The sequence below is a fragment of the Pimephales promelas genome, chromosome 21 (genome assembly GCF_988280905.1).
Source record: "Pimephales promelas chromosome 21, fPimPro1.hap1.1, whole genome shotgun sequence".
Lineage (NCBI taxonomy): Eukaryota > Metazoa > Chordata > Actinopteri > Cypriniformes > Leuciscidae > Pimephales > Pimephales promelas.
The window spans coordinates 14313224-14332063 of NC_142789.1; the positions used below are offsets into that span (position 1 = coordinate 14313224).

General features: G+C 40.0%; 1 protein-coding gene across 1 annotated transcript in view; it reads left to right on the top strand.

The window, feature by feature from the left end:
• The window catches only part of LOC120476142 (uncharacterized), a 479146-nt gene that overhangs the window by 3409 nt on the left and 456897 nt on the right, over positions 1–18840 (top strand). Inside the window, 7 exon segments of the mRNA XM_089125368.1 lie at positions 4322–4446; positions 5166–5234; positions 5897–5999; positions 9204–9256; positions 9424–9588; positions 13787–14289; positions 14455–14691. Of these exon segments, the coding sequence (XP_088981494.1) occupies positions 4322–4446; positions 5166–5234; positions 5897–5999; positions 9204–9256; positions 9424–9588; positions 13787–14289; positions 14455–14691 (1255 nt within the window).

Here is an 18840-nt window from a genome sequence, read left to right on the forward strand (position 1 = left end):
AATTAATGTCTGAATTGTGATTTCCAGAAATGAGGTTTATAGTGCAAGTACATAAAACTTCAACAGCCATCCATTAATCAGACCTAATATGAGAGACCTGAAGGAAAGCATGTTCTCCTGCAAAACTAGTGATATCTATATTAAATGTCTGTGCAAGAATGTTACTTGACTTGGCCAGTTGCCAGAGCGCCTGATATCAGTGTCATTAAAATGCCATCATAGTTTGCTACTTCTGTTCTTACTTATTGTCATCCATCATCTTGACTGTGAGTGTGGGCGTAATTTAAATCCGCAAATAGCTGCCCCATAATTCTGCCCGCACAGATTGTATACAGTATTTTGTATATTTTCAGGCATTTTGTCGATTAATCAAATTTGTCCATTTACGAGCTTTACCGAAACGAGGAGGACTTTCTCTTTCTGTTATTTACCCGTTTACGGCATTGACGAACCTCTTTCATCTCTCAAATTTAATTTCTCGGTGTGTCATATTATTATACAGACTTCTAGCTCTGAGCTGAAAGTTAATTCAGGGGCCTGATGATGGGCTGTGCTGCTTTACTGATAACACTTTTTTTTGTGTGGTATTTTTAGACTCGAAATGCTAGTATCACTCCTCGTTGACGAGAATACCTGGTTTGCTGTATTTCGAGGCAGATAAAAAGCCTTCAAGGATCATTTTTCCATTTCAACAATAAGTGTTTATTCCCCGATGATATTCGTGCATCTGTAACTAATCCTGCCCAAACATTTACACTGTAATTGGAAAATCAAATGCTATCTGTAGTGTCAGCAAAGTCAATTTGAACTTTTCAGTTTGGCATCTCATTCGTGACTGCCGCTGTTATTTCTCTGTGAGAGGCTAATCAGAAGCATCTTATTAATATGCATCAAAGAGCCGTGGCGTAATTTTGTAATTAGGCGAGTGTTTATGCTTAGGGGTTTTTTTTTGTTTTCCTCGTCTACGCTGCACAGTTCTTCCAGCATTTGCTGTGGTGGTATTTTCTCTCATTACACCTTACAAGTGCACACATGTAAATCTTTACTGCCACCTCAGGTTATAGATGAAAAAGTTGAGCTGTTATACAAGGAGACAGTGTGATAGTTTGATAGGAAGGATGTTTTAATTTAATTAAAGTTTTTAACCTGTATCAGTTTAAATTTACACCACCCAAGGCACCAGTATGTATGGGGTTTTCACATGTGGCACCCAATATGTTTTGTGTATTGCACCGGGATTAAGACTGACTTCCTGTTTCTGCACTGTTTCACGGTATGAAAAATGTAATTTCACGGTAACAATATATTTTACGATATATTATTTACATATTTAGTTTTTCTCTGAAACAAACAAAAAGGGCTTTGTATAATAAATAAACCCAAATACTTTAGAACGTAGACTTTGATTTTGATTTTATTTTGTAAATTATTTCTTTGGTAAACTATTTTGATAGCTATATAGTAAACAAAACACACTCATCAACTTTTAGATGAACTGCCCTCTACTGATTGATATTAAACACTACTAGGTGCAATTATACTTTAAATAAAGTGTCGCTGAATATATATATATATATATATATATATATATATATATATATATATTTTTTTTTTTAATCTCATGTTATTTCTTTACTTCATCAATCAGTTTATAGGCTAATATCTGAATATTTTATATTGAACTATTCTCTTCATAATAAATCAGTTTATTTCAATTTTGTAAGATATTAGTAATACTGGTTATGTTTAAATGCGTTCCCTGGTAGATTTTTGCCGTGTCTGCGTATTATACCCTACTGCGTTTTTAAGGGTTTTGTTCACCATTTACTTGCATTTGATTACAGTGCAGTCTTGCCCTCTGCAAAATGGCGGATGCGTTGACGTATGGCGGCAAAGTTCCGAAGCAGCGATGTATTTATTATGTCTATACTTATAACAACAGTTTGAAATCCCTTGCAGTCATTGGCTCTAAATTCTGATGGGCTGGGGTCTCCAAACCTTAAATGGCCCATTTTACCTGATATCATCCTACTATTAGTATTACTGAGAAGTATTCAACTGTACTGGAAGCATATTGCATTCACATTGCAAAAACTTGCATGAAAAAATTATCTTGTAATTAACCCATTAATTCAGAAAAACAAAGAAGATTTTTGTCTTCAAGTGAATGCAATATGCTTCTGTTCATAGTAATATATTTATTTGATAATTTCTTCAAGTTAAACAGAACTTTTATGTTGACGTGTTGTCTGGAATACCTTTGATTGCCTTGACCTGTGTGCTGGTGCGTCATCGTGTATGTGTAACCCATAGACATAATATATACATAGACGCCCTACTGGCCGCTTTGGAACGTTGCTGCGATACGTCAACGGGTCCGCCATTTTGCGGAGGTCAAGACTGCATTGTAATTAAATGTAAGTAAACGTGTGAGCTGCGTTTTTCTGGATAAAAACATTCTTGGATAAGAATGGTGAAGATCCCCATACTGAGATATTTAAGTTTGCTCATTGTGGAAAAAGCATTTTATGTGATTGACCAGATTTTAGCAATAACATTGATAACTGATGGATCATTTATGATAATACATATGTTGTGGTACAACTGGGCATGCAGTGCAATGCAAATAGTAATTATAACATAAAGTGAAAAGTACTAGTAAATAGTTTAGTCAATAAAATAAACAAATAGTATACAGCAAATAAAATAATGAATACATGTAAAAATATTGATAATAGTTTATTAATAATTCTATAATAATAGCAATAGAATAAGACATTTCAACTACAGAATAAACGCACACACAAAAAAAATATTTAATATTTAGCTCTTTGTGCTAAATTTCAGTTTTATTGATCAGTAATAGGCTAGCCATTATAACAGAAGTAGCTTCAGTCAAACGTTAAAATAGCCTAAATATAAAGTTAAGAATTCTTTACTTTGCCTTCAGCCAAAACTATTTACCAGGGAACCATTAATAGATTAATGAGACCAAAGATAAACACAAATTATACGAATTATATCTCATGTTTAACCTCTAGACTAGAGACATCCGAGCCAGCGGCAACCGTCAGAAGCACTGGCCGTGGTACGGCTGTTCCAGGCGGGGGAGACGAGCGCTGGGCGGGGGCGCAGCAACTCCGAAAACTTCAGATCAAATTTTTAAATAGGCTCTATCTTTATAAACAAACCACATATTTGAGCTTTAAACAACTACATTGTCGACTGAAAAACTATTAAAACTACATTGCGTGACACAATAACAGTAGTATTTAATCTCTAAACGTTACTTACTAATTAAATCATGACCAAATACAACCAAAAACAAACGTTCAGTCTTGCTTGTGAAAGGTACTTCCTCGAAAGCTGTTTTCAGTTGTGTGGCGAATTTTACAGCCCCAAGCAGCGCACAAAACAGGCATTTTTCTCAATTCCCGGTATGAGAGGTATGGGAAAGTTGTTCTCCCCAATATGGCGGCGCCGTTGACGTACGCTCCAGCGGCCAATAGGGCGTCTATGTATATATTATGTCTATGGTGTAACCCCTCCACCCGGGTCCAACTCGACCCGCTCCCAGCGGGCCTCGAACCCGGGTCTCCGGCATGAGAGTCAGACGCTCTAACAAGGAGGCTAAAGACTGCAGCCTCTAGCGTCTGTCGCTAGAGCGACTATTGAGATCAGGGGAGTGAGGTTTACTTGCAGAGCAACTACTAGCTGGCCTCCGTTACACTCACCCCCCTAAACCTCACTCTCATCCGGGTCACGGCACCAATGTAACCCCTCCACCCGGGTCCAACAAGGCGCTCTAACAAGGAGGCTAAAGACTTTTTTTTTTTTTTTTTTTTTTTGCATAGCACATGTTTACTGACATCATGTGATCCACAGCAGTTCTCAAAAAGAAAAAGGGACTGCTGAAGATTTTATTTTCTTAACTATTGGAAATGGGAAGGAAGGAATAAAATGCATGAGACCATTAGCTGGCAAAATGAAGTTAAACATAATTTCTCAATGGGTTTTCAGCAAGACTATATTCTGTTTCGTTAATGATATACCCAGGCTTTATGGTCTGAACAGTAGCAGATATATATATTTATAAGACACTGCAATTACATGGTGCATTGAATTTAACTGTTCTGTTTTCAATGAGATTTAATAGTTGTTAAAAAAATACATTTTTCTTTTCATTTCCTCCTATATGAGTTAAATCATTTTAAAGTGTTCTTCTAGCCATAATAAAATTACCACCATCAAATAATTCAGTCTAGAGATAATATCTGATATGAGTGGCTAGCTATGTTTGCTTTAATATAAGGCCTTGCAGATAAATTTAGAATACAGCAGATTCTGCCATGACAAAATGTGCTTTTTGCAGGACTGCCGGTAACGATTGCTCGGGCAGGTCTGGTGCCTTTCCTGATCTCCTTTCTTACAGGCTTTCTAGTGCAGGTGAGAAGTTTGTTCTTTTTCCCTGGTTGTATTTTTTTATTCTGAGATTGTTTGGCAGTTTTGCATTCTTGGCTTAATTTCACACTAGTTCAACATTTCAAAAGAGACATGGTTTTTCAAAAGAGCTTTGTTTCATTATAAGGTGGCTCCTTTTCAATTCCTATTTTCATCTTCCTCTTTTATTGAACCATTTTCTGACATTTGATGGAGTTGATTTTGACTTCAAAGTATAAGTAGATATTTCGTTTTGATAATAACATGACATGTCGACTGACATTTGTCTTGTTTGACATTTAAGAGAGACTTATTGTAAAATATGTCTGAATTAAAACACTTGCTGCTTTGAAAATATTCCTTATGCTGCTGTCTTTGATTCTTTTCAAAATACAGTTTCTCTTTTAGAAGTTTTGTGCTCGTTCAACACAAATTTAGTGGCAAGTTAATTGTAGGAACAAAATATGCATTGACTCCAAACCAGTTCACTCTGACTCCAAACCAGTGGCCACTGATCTCCACTGAATATGTTCAGCAGATTTGGAATGACAACTATTTATAAAGACCTACACACTTAAATGAACCAGTCAGCCTTTAAGAGCACACTGGCATATATTAATGGCTTCAAAACAGACATTTTTTCTTCCAAATTTTCTCTCAAAATTAGATAACATTGTGTCTGCAATGAGAGATTCACCATACATGTTTTTTTATTTCTCTTTTAGGCACTGCTAATATACCTGTTTGTAGATTTGCTGCAGCGATGCCGTTTAGCCCAACTTGAAGCACTGAAGGTAAATGATAGTCAGTCTTTTCTAAATGTACAATACTGTTCAAAGGTTTGAAAACGGTAAGATTTTCTTTTTCTTTTAAACAAATTAATATTTTTATTAATGCATAAATTGATCAAATGTGACCGTAAAGACATTTGGGTTTCTATTTCAAATAAATGCTGCTCTTTTAAACTTCCTATTTATCAAAGAATCCTGAAAAAAATTATCATGGTTTCCACAAAGATATTAATAATATTAATAAATAAAAAAATCAACATTGGTGATAATAAATGTTTCTTGAGCAGCAAACCAGCATATTAGAATGATTTCTGAAGATCACATGACAGTGAAGACTGGACTAATGATGCTGAAAAGTCAGCTTTGCCTTGAAAGAAAACAGTTATTTTAAATTTTAACAATGTTTTAAAATATAAATGGTTTAGTGTGTTACTGATCAAATAAATGGAGCCTTGATGAGCAAAAGAGACTGTTTTCAAAAAAATTAAATTAAATAAAACATTTAAATGGTAGTGTATATGGATTAGTAACTTTTTAAATACATGACAAATCTAATTGCAATCACAAATAAGGCAAATGCATAATGGCTTACTAGTAGAATAATAATGTCAAACCAGTTGAATGTGTTGATAAAGATAATAAGGTACTCTGGTGTTCTGTGGTAGACTGCAGAGACGGAGAGGATCTTAATGGAGGAAGTCAGTTCTGAAGAACCTCTGACGCATAATGCAGAAGAGGAAGAGGATGGGGAGGAAGTGGAAGAGGCAGGTATGTCAAAAAAAACATTATAATAGTATAGATGTAGCTCAATGTAGACTGTAGATTCTGTATAAATATTAAGAGAGGTGCTGCGGGTGAGCTATGCGCTGCTTTACGACAATGCCTCACATTGAAATGATCATAATGCCATCAGCACCAAATCTACTGAATCAAATGGATAAAACACATGGGTAAGTAAGGCCATGTGTTTATCATGAAGCATGGCTTAGTGATGACTAGGAATCAAGCATCCAACCCTAAGAAGGTTTTTTTTTTTTAATAACTGTTCCCTAAATTATTTATTTTTAGGTTACGCTTATCGATTGTCCACTTTAGACATTGTACTGACTACTGTATTAGTAACTTTACAACTACATCTCAAATACCCATCATTAGAGTATTAGTAGACTGTCTGCTTAATATCTGCTAAGACTTTATTTTGATGGTCCTCCAACAGACATTCTACTGCCTATATAAGTCATTTTGCAACTAACCTAACATACAGTAACCTAACCCAACAGTCAACTGACGCTAAAGGTAAAGCGTCAGTTGGATGACGCCCTAGGATCTAACTGACGTTAAAGGGTACCCTAAAACGTTGGATGTTGATGTATGGTCAAAAGCATCAGTTAGATGACGTCTTGGGATGAGAATGTGTTGCATTATTATGTTGGTTTTTCTATTCCTGTGGATTCTGATATTTACAGAGTTTTGCTTCCTTTTTTAGTTTTGATAAAAAACGTACTGCTGCATCTAAATCTAGCTCTTTATTTCACATTGCTTCAATCTCACTGGCTATGTTTACATGAACACAGTTGCAGTTTGTGTACTATGCAATAGACAACCATAAGCTGAGTCAATGTGCGTCTTTATTGTCCATTCTCCATCATGCACTGCCCGCGAACTGGGCCCAACAACGTCACGACAGGATACATACCATATATGGCATTTCACTGTAACATCTACCTTTCTTTACAGCGTTGCCACACTTCACTAAGAACACCATCCAATAACTAACAAACCCTGAACATGAAAGCTTACTAGCCCAACTTATGCTGTGCATTACCAAAACTGATCTGCATTACTGGTGCATTAATCTGTCTAAGACACTAATGCCGAGTTCAGACTGCATGATTTTAGCCACGATTTTGGCTCGCCGACAGGTTTTGAGAAATCGCCGACAAATGCCCGAAATCACAGGCAAATCGGCGCTCGTCCACGCGAGTGACAATCACGCAGTGTGAATGAACAAAGACGCGAACTGAGAGAATCACCGACGAGTCGCCGACGCCCGTGAGATATTTGGCATGCTAAATATCTGGACCTGTCGGCGATTCAAAATCCTGCTGTGTGAAAAGTGTTTTGACTGAAAACTACATCGGCGATCACCGGCAGCCAGTGAGAGAGCAAGATACAGAGCAGCAGGGAGTTCGGGGAGGAGTTATAGATCACATATCAACATGATATGGCATTGTTTCAACAAAAAAAAGCTTCTTCTCTGTCTATTTGGACACAATAAATGGAAGAAAAATTAGTAGAAATTTGGCAGGAGCACTCGTGTCTGTTTCACCAGCTGTACCACAACCGGGTCGAAAAAAAAAGTCTCACGTGAGAACTCCGGTCTTGCACGTGTGGTGTCGCGCGTTGTTTCCTTTTCATATCTCACGCGTGTTTGTTGTGAAATGTAGTTTGCGTGCAGCGTGCTAGACAGAGTCTGTCGGCGATTTTTCTAAAGTCATGCAGTGTGAAACCTTCTGTCGCCGATCCATCGTCCAGTGTGAACACAGCAGCGACTGAATGCTGGCCAAGATAGTCATGCAGTGTGAAAAGAGCAGCGACCTGACTACTTTGAAAATCGTGCAGTCTGAAAGAGCCATAAGGGAAACTCATCCCTGTTTCTTGGTGATTAAACTGGACGGAGCGCTCAGCCCTTCGCAAATCCACCCGATTGTGCCTGTATAATGGGCCATCCACTACATATGACCGTGGATTCACTTTTGCCAGACACTGGCCTCTCCGCCACCATCCTTTGCAGTCTTCAGGCAGTGGTTTCAGTCTGATTCATTCTGTGTTCGCCGACATTAAGGTCTGGGAGGTCTTTGTCTCTCCCGTCGTAATGGAATTTCGCCATGCGCCGTTTCCACCTCCGTTTCTCCGAAACTCCTTCGACCACCTTGGGGAAAAGAAAACTGTTTGTCATGGGAAATCCCATCCTAAGTCTGCATTACATGAGTCGCTGTGCAGGAATGCTGTCCAATCCCTTTATGGGCATGTTTCGCCAATGTAGAATTGCTAGCCATGGGTCTGTTCCATCGAGTTTTGTCCTCTTACAGAGCGATTTCACAATCTTCACTCCAGATTTGGCCTTTCCATTAGATTTTGGGTGCTGGGGTGAGGATGTCTCATGCATGAACCCACACTGGGCAGGAAATTTTCGGAACTGTTCACCAGTGAATTGGGGCCTGTTGTCAGTGGTCACTTGTGAAATGAATGTGTTCGCTGTCAGATCTGGCAACTGATCAATTTCCCAGTAACCTGAGTAGTGGTCCACTATGATCAGAAATTCTCTGCCACCGTACGCAAACAAGTCCATACTAACCATTTGCCAGGGGCGCATAGGGATTTAATGGCACATTATTGTTTCCTTTTGGTGGTTGTGCGCATACTCGTTACATGCAGGACAGTCAGCCACAAAATCCTTTATCTCTCCTCTCATTTTGGGCCAGAACAGCGTTTCCCTCGCCTGTCTGTAACAGGCTTCTCCAATATGAGTAGCGTGAATGCAATTGAGCATTGGTGCTCTCAATGCCTTCTGTGGTCCAGGCTTGTTGGACACCTGCTTGTCGAGCGCTGCCCATTTGGGAGCATTAAGAAGTGTTTCTTAAAAATTGTCACGAATGCTTTATGGTTGGTTTCAGCAGTGATTGTCTCTCTGCCGTACAGGTGACTTGCACACATGATGCTCAAGCTTTCCTTCTAAATTTGGGCATAATTTTGTTCAGTTCTTGTAAGCACCCGAGAGGCGAAAGCCACAGGTTGTCCTTGCTGCAGAAGACAGCAGCCCAAACCGTTCTTGCTGGCGTCGCTTTGTATTGTCACTGGCTTGTTTATGTTGTAATACTTCAAAACAGGCGTGTTCACAATCATACATTTTATTTCTTGAACTGCCTCATCATGTTCAGGGAGGCAATGCCACTCTGCGTCTTTGTCCAGGAGCCTGTGAAGCAGCTCGCATACCTCTGAAAGCCGTGGGAGAAGTTGGCCAGGTACGTTACAAAACCAATGAAATACTGAACTGCTTTTACATCCAGAGGTGTCTGCATTGCCAGGACTGGTTTCATCTTTACTTGGTCAATTCGTAATCCTTCCGCCGACAATATGTGTCCATGAAAGTGCACCGCTCTGAGTTTGAATTGTACCTTTTTTCGCTCAGCCGGAGTTTCGCAGCTTTTCATCGCTCCATCAGAGCGCAGAGATTTCTGTCGTGATCACCACAGCCAACAACCAGTATGTCATCCGCTACGGGCTCTATGCTTCGTCACTACATGAGTCCCATCAACAGCTTGTGTTGCTTACGTTGATAGATTTCTGGTTCTATGTAGGGTAGTTTAAACAATCTCATGGTGTCCAGAAAGTTGTCTAGTTTGTCATCATCTAGTTTGCGATGTAGAAAGGCATCGCGAACGCCCACCAGGGTGAACAGACGTGCTTTGGGTAGTTTATACAGAACGCCTTCTAGTGTTGGCATGTTGTAGTTAATCTTTGCAGTGCTTGGCATATTCTTACTTTTTATGGCTTGGCTATGGCTACCATGTTGCTGATCCATGGTGTAGGTTCTGTGACATTTATGAGGTGTCCATCTCTTGTGTACTTATCCACTTGTTCTTTTACTCAGGGCGACACGCTGCTGTCAAGCATAAAGCGGACCTCTCCTGAGACTGACTTGACTGGGTCATTAAACATGTCATTGAAATTGTCAATTGCCAAAAGCTCTTCTGGGATGGTAAATTTCATGAGTCCTAGCCGCTCACATGTGTCACCCGAGAGTAATGGCTCTTGATTGGCTTCGACCACTTCAAAAACTAGCTTGTAATTGGTGCTCTTTACTGTGCATTCTGTATGAAATCACCCTAGGGAAAGCATTGTGACACCAGAATACAATTTTAGTCTTGTTGTGCTCAACTGCAGGGGGCTTTTTGGATCCAGTTTCTCTTTGATTATACGGCTCATAACGTTACAAGTTGGTCCTGTGTCTAGCGGATAGGCATGCTTTCTTTTATTAAGTGTCAGGTTAACAAACCCTCTTGGACCTGGGGACTTTACTGCGTCAATGTATTCCTCAGCAGTGAAAAGTCAACCCTCGCTGTAGGGCCCTTGCTCATCTTGACCGTCATTCATCATTACATTCACTCTGCTGGACCTGTCAACTCTCTGACTGGCTCTACACACCTTAGCAAAATGATTCAATACACCACATGATCGACAAGGATTCCCATATACGGGGCGCTAATTTCTGCCTTTCTTATGACCACCCCCACAATACTTGCAATTCACAGTTCTGAGCATTTGCTCATTCACTTTACCATCCCTGCGTTTTAGCCTTTGTCCTTGTGCAATATTCACAGTGTCAGTGATTATGTTGTCGATAGCTTTTTCCCGTTGTTCCGTCGCTTCTGGCAGTCGGCATATTTCGACAGAATATGACAGTCAGCTGATGTTCATGCAACAGGCACCGCCGTGTGTTCTCATTTGCAATGCCTAGGACAAGTCTATAATATAGTGTATTCACAGGTTGATGCTCATTCACGCAGCCTTGTGAGAAAGCTATAGGCTCTATAGGCTCGTCCACGTCCTGCTTTGCAAAAAACGAACGTATAGCTTTCGTAGATCACATTTTTCGCAGGCTTGAAGTAGTCCCCCAACACATCAAGTATGACTTTCGGATCCTTTGTTTGTTCCTCATTCAACACAATATAATGACTGTAGATATGCCAACAATCATTACCCATTAATCGCCGCAGTGCTGCCGCTTGGGCTTCTCAATTAAGCCTGGTGGCTAGTTCATAATCCTCGAAATTCTATTCTGAAATTGTCCCAATTTTGCATATGTCCCCTGATATCTGCATGCCCTCAGGGGCAGGAATGCTGTTTAAAGCCATGTTCAGGATCTAGTGTTCATTTCTGACACTATGTTTGTGTAAGATGCAAGAGACAACCAAGAGCTGTGTCAATGTGCGTCTTTATTTTCCATACTCCATCATGAACTGTCCGCGAACTGGGCACAACAAAGTCACAACAGGATACATACCATATATGGCATTTCACCATAACACACACCTTCTGTTTCAATTGGAATGAATTCATTGATGGATCTGACCGTAACGCTAAATAGTGATAATGTGTGCATTTATATGTATCAAGCTTTTAATCAGAATTGATTTATCGGAGAAGTGAGAAGATTGAGAAGTATCATTTATGAAAAATAATGTTTAAAAATACATATGTGAATAAAAAGGAAGTAAACATTGTAACAGAGCAGTAATTTGGTAATTTTGTGCGCACTGGTTATCATTATTTATTTTTTTTTCAAATACAGACAATATTATGCTAATTTTACACACAGCACACAGTGAAAACGATATGAATATGACACTGGGCAACTGGATATAGCATTGCATATTTTAAAATGAAGGATTTAAAGTCTTTCGATCACGTCTTCTGTGAAGCATGCTGATCTTCTGTTCGCATTCACTCACTTCGCATAGACCGACCATCGCTCGCAGTAACACGCTTATGCAAGCTACAAATGCACACTTCACAGGATATCACAGCTGGATTCGATTAAATCTGCAAGGTTTGTGAAATTAAATGTTTATTAGATGTTAAAGGCAGAATATGTAGGCCGTTTTTTCACCATAAAAGGCTTTGGGTCGGGTGTGTGTGTGCGCACAGAAAAACATACAGAATAAAGCTCTCTTTTACGTCGTCACTCTTATTCAGATCTATCCATATGTCTGCTCTTCTCTTTCTCCCAGACTTTTACATTTTTTAACGATTTATGAGAGAAACATAAAGCGCATGCAAACTCCTGTCCCGCCTGGTAGATCAGCATGTTACAATTGAAATGTGCTCATCTACCACAAACGCAAATCAGCTCTGAATTGACCTCTTCCCCAATCACCCCTCCCTAACATTTTCATCTAGTTTTTATTTGTTGGTTAAATGTCAATACATTTTCGTCATTGTTGTCGTCATTTAAAACCGTTTTTTATTTAGTTATCGTCTTGTTTTCATCTGTGAAACAAAATGAACACTGGTCCAAGCACTAAGCCCTGAGGTACCCCTGTAGCTAGATGTTGTGACAACATCATCTTAAGACACCCTACCCCTCCATGACACCCTAAAGGACCTACCTGAGAGGTAAGACTTGAACCATTGGAGTGTGGTTCCTGCGATGCCTTTTGTCTTTAGGATTGACAGGAGTATCTTGTGGTTAGCTGTGTTAAACGCAGCAGACAGATCCAGCAGAATGAGAACTGAGGATTTGGATTCTGCTCTTGCCAGCCTCAAAGCATCAATAACCGAGAGTAGGGCATTCTCAGTTGAGTGGCCACTTTTACTGGTTGCTGTCCAGGAGGTTGTTCTGTTTAAGAAAGGCAGAGATTTGGTTGAAAGCAACTCGTTCAAGTGTTTCTGCAATAAATTGAAGGAGGGATACCTGTCTTTAATTTTCCAGATGTGCTGGATTTAGAGTTGGTTTCCTAAGCAGTGGGGTTACCCTGCCTAAAGAGCCTGCTTAAATGCTGTGGGAAAGGTACCAGTGTGAAGAGAGGTGTTGATGATGTGAGTAAGTGTGGCTACAACTGAAAAAGAAATGGCTATTGTATAGCTATTGACTGCCAAAATGGCATTTCCCATATGGATGTGATTCAATGAGAAGCATATTGATACTTCTTCAAGAGGAAGCAGATATTGCCCATATTTCATGTTTCTGTCCATATGAAATATGAAGAATACTGAAACTGCCTAGATCAGGCCAATGACATGTTCTCTGCCAGATCGAAAGAAGCCACAGAGTGGGCTTCTGGTTCTGGCCTGGGAGTTGGAGAGGTAGCAAGTGATGCTTGAGAAAGGGCTCCAAACTGGCTGGATGCCTGGCTCTCGAGGGCTGACCGAACGTGTTCCGCTCCTAACCAAATAACTGATGAGTCATCAGGCATTATAAATCTCTGACATGGTGTGATACACTTTCTAAATGGCCTAGACATGGTTTATTTCTCCTTACTGCACACAAACCAAAAAGCACATGCACAGACAGAAAAATGGTTTCCTGAAAACAAAGAAGCTGATGACATCTTCTCTAGGCAACCGTTTATACCCTGTCGGTGTGCCCATGACATTACCTGACTGCGGTAGCCAATCGAAACTGCCATGTAACACACGTGCTTCACACACCGGCTCACACGAAGCATTCTCATATAGAGTCAAATCCATGACGCATTGTTGGGTTCCACTTCAAAAGGGAACTCTTTTTGTTTATTGTATTTTTTGTTTAAGGTAAGTCAACATACAGGTGAATAGGGTAAAATTTTAAAATAATAGATATCACTCAGAAACTTCCTCAGTTAATTACTTACACAAGTATCTTAAAAAATGTAGTACAAATTTTTGAAATGTATTTAATTATGCAAATTAGGCATTATTACATTAAATATGCACAGGGCCCGGGGGAGAATCTTTCCAAAACCCCAATGTGGTTAATGACAGAGCTGACTCACTCATCTCTGAGCCCTTAGAGTGTTCGGGCGACAATGCATGCCGCTTATGAGCCTTACCACTCGCGTCCCCCTCTATCGCCAGACCCCTGTCAGACGAGATCCCAGAGGAACGCACGTCCTTCCCTGGTCTCCTCTGTCTATGACTGGTCGCGGTCTATAATTGATACACAGGGATGCTATGCCTCCCCAGTCCGAGCCAGTCATACCACCTTGCTGTCTCACCGAGGGTATATCTGTGGTCCCCATTACTCCGCTGGTACAGTTTCTGGGAACCTGGCTTCAGCTTCCCAACCTGTCCCCTGGGTTGTCAGGACCATCAGACTCGGCTATGCAATTCAGTTTGCACAATCTCTTCCCTGCTTCCGGGAAGTCTACTACACTATGGTTGGTGGCAAAGCCCCTTTCATGCGTGCAGATGTCGCAACCTTGTTAGTGAAAGGTGTGGTCGAGATAGTCCCTCCAGCCGAAATGAAGTCCGGGTTCTACAGCCCCTACTTCATTGTACCAAAGAAATCTGGTGGGTTACGACCAATCTTGGACCTGCGCATTTTGAACTGATCCCTTCTAAGGCTTCCGTTTAAAAGGCTCACGGCCAAACACATTTTCGAATGTGTTCAGCCACACAGGTTTACAGCGATCGACCTGAAGGACAACTATTTTCATGTCTCCATTCTTCCTTGACACAGACTGTGTGTTTGGTTTCCTTTCGAGTGGAAGGCATATCAGTACGGTGTTCTCCCCTACAGGCTAGCCCTGTCTCCTCGCGTCTTTACGAAGGTCATTGAGGCAGCCCTTGTGCCGCTTCGTCTACATGGGGTTCGCCTGGTGGATGGCGCCTTGCTAACAGACATCTTCAGAGCTGCAGGCTGGGCGACACCTAACACATTCGCAGGCTGGCCGACACCTGCAGAGCTTCAGGCTGGGTGACACCTGACACATCGCAAGATTCTATCATCTCCGAGTGGAGCCAGTGTCCTCTCGTGTACTCGCTTCAACTAGGCAGTAACCAGGATCTGCTCAGATTTCTTCGGTTGCTCGCCATTCCACTCCACGGACTGGAGATGGAATGGCGGATGTGATATTCTCCTCAGGTGAGTTTCCCCGAGAAGCCCTAAATTCCTTCCCGCACTGTTGACGTCAATGCCAAGGTAATGCCCCTGTCAGCTTTCGCAGCTGGCTAGGTGCCTCCATGTGCATTGTGACCCCCCACGTATGTATTTCCACTGTAAGCCTCCTTGAGCATGTGTCTTTCCCTTGGCAGTCCACCTTGTCACTCCTGGAGTTGAAAGATACTCCAGTGTTCTTCCATACGCTACCCCCTCTTGAGCCATACATGTTTCTAAGACCTCCCTTCAGGCGGGCATGGTTGCTTATCTCTACTAAGATATGCTTCCCAGTGTACCTTTGTAAATCTGTGTTAAGTGGGAGTCCTTTGCATGTGCCAGTCTCACGACAGGGAGCTCATACATACGCAGGGCACTGGCAGACAGCTGAGGGGTGCCGGGATTAGACTGGTACTCCTATTTCGTCGTCATTCGATGTAACTTGAAGTGACTACGAAAGGTAGCGTATCGGTTGTATATGTAACCATTTTTCCCTGAGTAGGGAAAGGAGATGGTTGCATCTTCCTGCCACCTCTGCTTCCTGTCAACCTCAGTCTTGGCTCCTCAGGAGGGAAACATATCTGCATTCTGCCAGCGTTCTTCCAGTTCCAATTACGCTATACAAATTCCACAGACCCATGGCATTTCCTTGCCATTGGCTATTTTTTTAACACGTTAAGGTGACAGGCTTCTAAGTGGAACCTCCATTTTCTTGTCATTCGATGTAACGTCTCTGTTCCCTACTCAGGGAACGAAGGTTACATACGTAACCGAGATGTTTTTTGTTGAAAAATAGGGGTTTATTTATTTACCCCCAAACTTCTGAATAATAGACACCAAAAATTAACAACAAGGCCTATAAAAGGTCAACAAAATATAACTATACTCAAATCAGCATACAACAAAAGAAGATATGAACTGAACAAACTGACCTCTCTAAATGAGACACAAGGGAACATAGTGGCTTGGCTAAACCAATTTAGACATAAACCAATTTAGACATAAGGGGAAACCAAAATGGATGACAAATACAACTACTACAAAGTAAAATAAACTAAATCCAAAATCCCCCTCCAATATGACAGCACATGGCTTGATTGGCAGGCTACAGGATATTACCCTTGGCCATGCATTTTTTCCCGCCAAGAATTTTTTTTTCTTTGTTGTGCATTAGAACTACACCAGGCATTTAGTCATATTGCAAAATAATTTATTGAGGCCAAACATATAAAAATAAGTTATTGAGCCCAAACATTATAAATATCATTATAAACTAAAAGGTGCGCATGTCCCCGTTTATCATGTCACTTCACCACATGACAGCAGCAAGCAGGCTCGTAGTTGGTTAATGTGGTGCGAACTGACGCCTGTGTCAAACGCTTGAATGCACCAAATAAAATCATTTGCGCTAGCCACAGTTACATTGACTTAACATTGAAATGACTCACGCCAGATGCTCTATTTGCATTTGGTGTGAACGCAGCATAACAGCTCAGCGCTTCTGGGTTGTACGTCAGAACATAGGCTCACTATTGTTCAGTTTTTCCACTTGCAAATTCCGCCATGTAAATAGCGAGTCCTCCATGGCGCAAAATGCCTTTGAGCTTTGCTCTCTCCGCCCCTCTGTTCTGCTGCCGTTTTGCACGTGGAGTGTTGCCTTTACAACATTTTAAGGGTATATTTTGGAGAAAGAATGGATTAATATAAAGGTTGATAAAATTAACGCTTATGTCTTCTGGAGGTGCAGCAGGAACATGAATAGTTGGTACAGATTCTGTTTTCAGGATTAGCTTCTTAACAAACCAGCTTTATATTGACCCTCATTTATAAAGCAGTCTGGTGAGAAATGATTTGCGCAAACATGAGCGCGTTGACGTTGATTGTGGGGAATATTCCCTTCGAAAACAAAACTCAGCCACTGTGTTTTCAGTGGTTTGGATTTAGGAACATCAAAATGACTGCTGTGTGGTGTTCTGTTTTTGGGTGTAATAACGAACAATCTCTTAGAGGCCATTCTGCTCCAGCGTATCAACAATGACGGACTATGTGACCGCTCACTCAGTGCGGGTCTGTGTTGAAAACGCTGCTGCCAATCAACAATCATGGGAGGGGCACCTGATCATGTGACGCCATACAGTGGAATGGTTTGATTTGAGACTGGGAAAAACATATAAGGAGATTATAAAAACACTGGATGGATTTTTATCATTATATGATGGTTTTGTACAGGGACTGCCAACACACATTTCAGTACAATCAACTTGTACCATTATATGATTAATAAAAACTTTATCCTGGATTTATATATCTCTGAAATTGTCCATCTCCACTTGTATTACTTTGCCATTGTTTTTTAAAGACCAATGCTTTGTGGAAAATGTGGCGCTGGCACTAATTTAAAGTAAACATATTTGTATTTGCCTTCACTCTTGCTGTTTTCCCCGCTGTTTAACTGGTTAGGCAGGAGGTGGTTGGCCCCCTAAAACAGTAGGAAGTATAGCAGGAAACAGATGGCAGCTGTATTGTTTCTTTGCTAAAGGGACTACAGGGACTGTTAATGGAGCCAGATCGAAGAGAAACACTGAAATGCATTGGTATTAGAGCTAACTAATCAGGGCTCGTCTTGGCCCACGCAACAGAAACATTAAGTATTTTTGACATGAGATGGAGGATATAGACAGCTAATGAAGATGAATGAGGTAAAGAGTGGGGGAAGTCCTGTCAGAAGGGATGATGGGCGAGAAAAGAGGCCTTCCTGTGAACGTCAGTGGAAATCACAGCCATCTGACAGACACACTAATTGAAGGCTCAATATCCAAGTGACTGTCCCACATATTACTGATGTGAAAATCTGTAAAAAAAAATGTAAATATCTAACCATAACTTAGTTAAAAAAAATTGTAATTTAAGTTATCAGAAAGAGGAAACAAAATACCTTCAGCTCATCTTTAAATGGGTGGCTGATTGATATGTATGTATAAGGGAATAATATTTAGGTTCTGTTTCTCCCTTTTTAACCACCTTTTTTGCATTTAAATAGTTCTGCAGTGACAGATCAATTTCTTAAAGTACAACAAATCCATGTATGTAGTTTATATGAAGTCATAAATACTTATAGTGCATTCATAATAATTAGGGTGACCCTGATAAGCCCTCATACTATGGTTTTATTTTTAAATATAATTAAAATATACAAAGCATGACCATTCTTGTTTCACAAATATTGAAATTATTTAAAATTATTTATTTTATTTTGCTTTTTAAATGGAGTCAATTGAGTGTTTATTTTTATTTTTTTTGTTATTTTAGAATTATGCTATACTATATGGTGCTATTTTTTTAATTGCACTGTAATATTTGCATCAAATTGTTACAAATCTTTTCTTTTTTTTCAGCTTGCTGATAAAATTTGCAGTGGTATTGATCATAATTTTAAAGTTAGAGACTATTAAATCAAATACAATATAATTTATTTTCTTTGCATTTTAGAGCAGTAATTTGTATTTAAATATACATTTTATGACTCCCTGAGCAATGCTCATAAAGATAAATGCAGAAGAACAATTAAAAAATGTAACACAAACTTTTGTTAACCTTATCATATGAAAATATTTTAGAAGCTAATTAAGCCAAAAACACATTTAATGCTCTGTTATAACTTTTTCTCAAGTGGACTTATATGGGCTATTGACCCCTATTGTTACTAATAAGCCCGCTAAGCTAAGAACCCGTTCAATCTCATATATAAAGCATTAGCTGAAAAGATTGTACTCCAAACACATCCTTTTAATTGATGAAAAAAGGGCTCTACATACTTTTACGAAATCTTAAATATAAGTGTATATTGCAGGTTAGTAAACCTTACAAATATCCCTATTTTACCAACCACAATGTAGGCTTATTTTTCATTCATTTTGTTTTCTGTGGTACCCCACACCTCATGTCAGCTATTAGCTTTCATCATTCAGT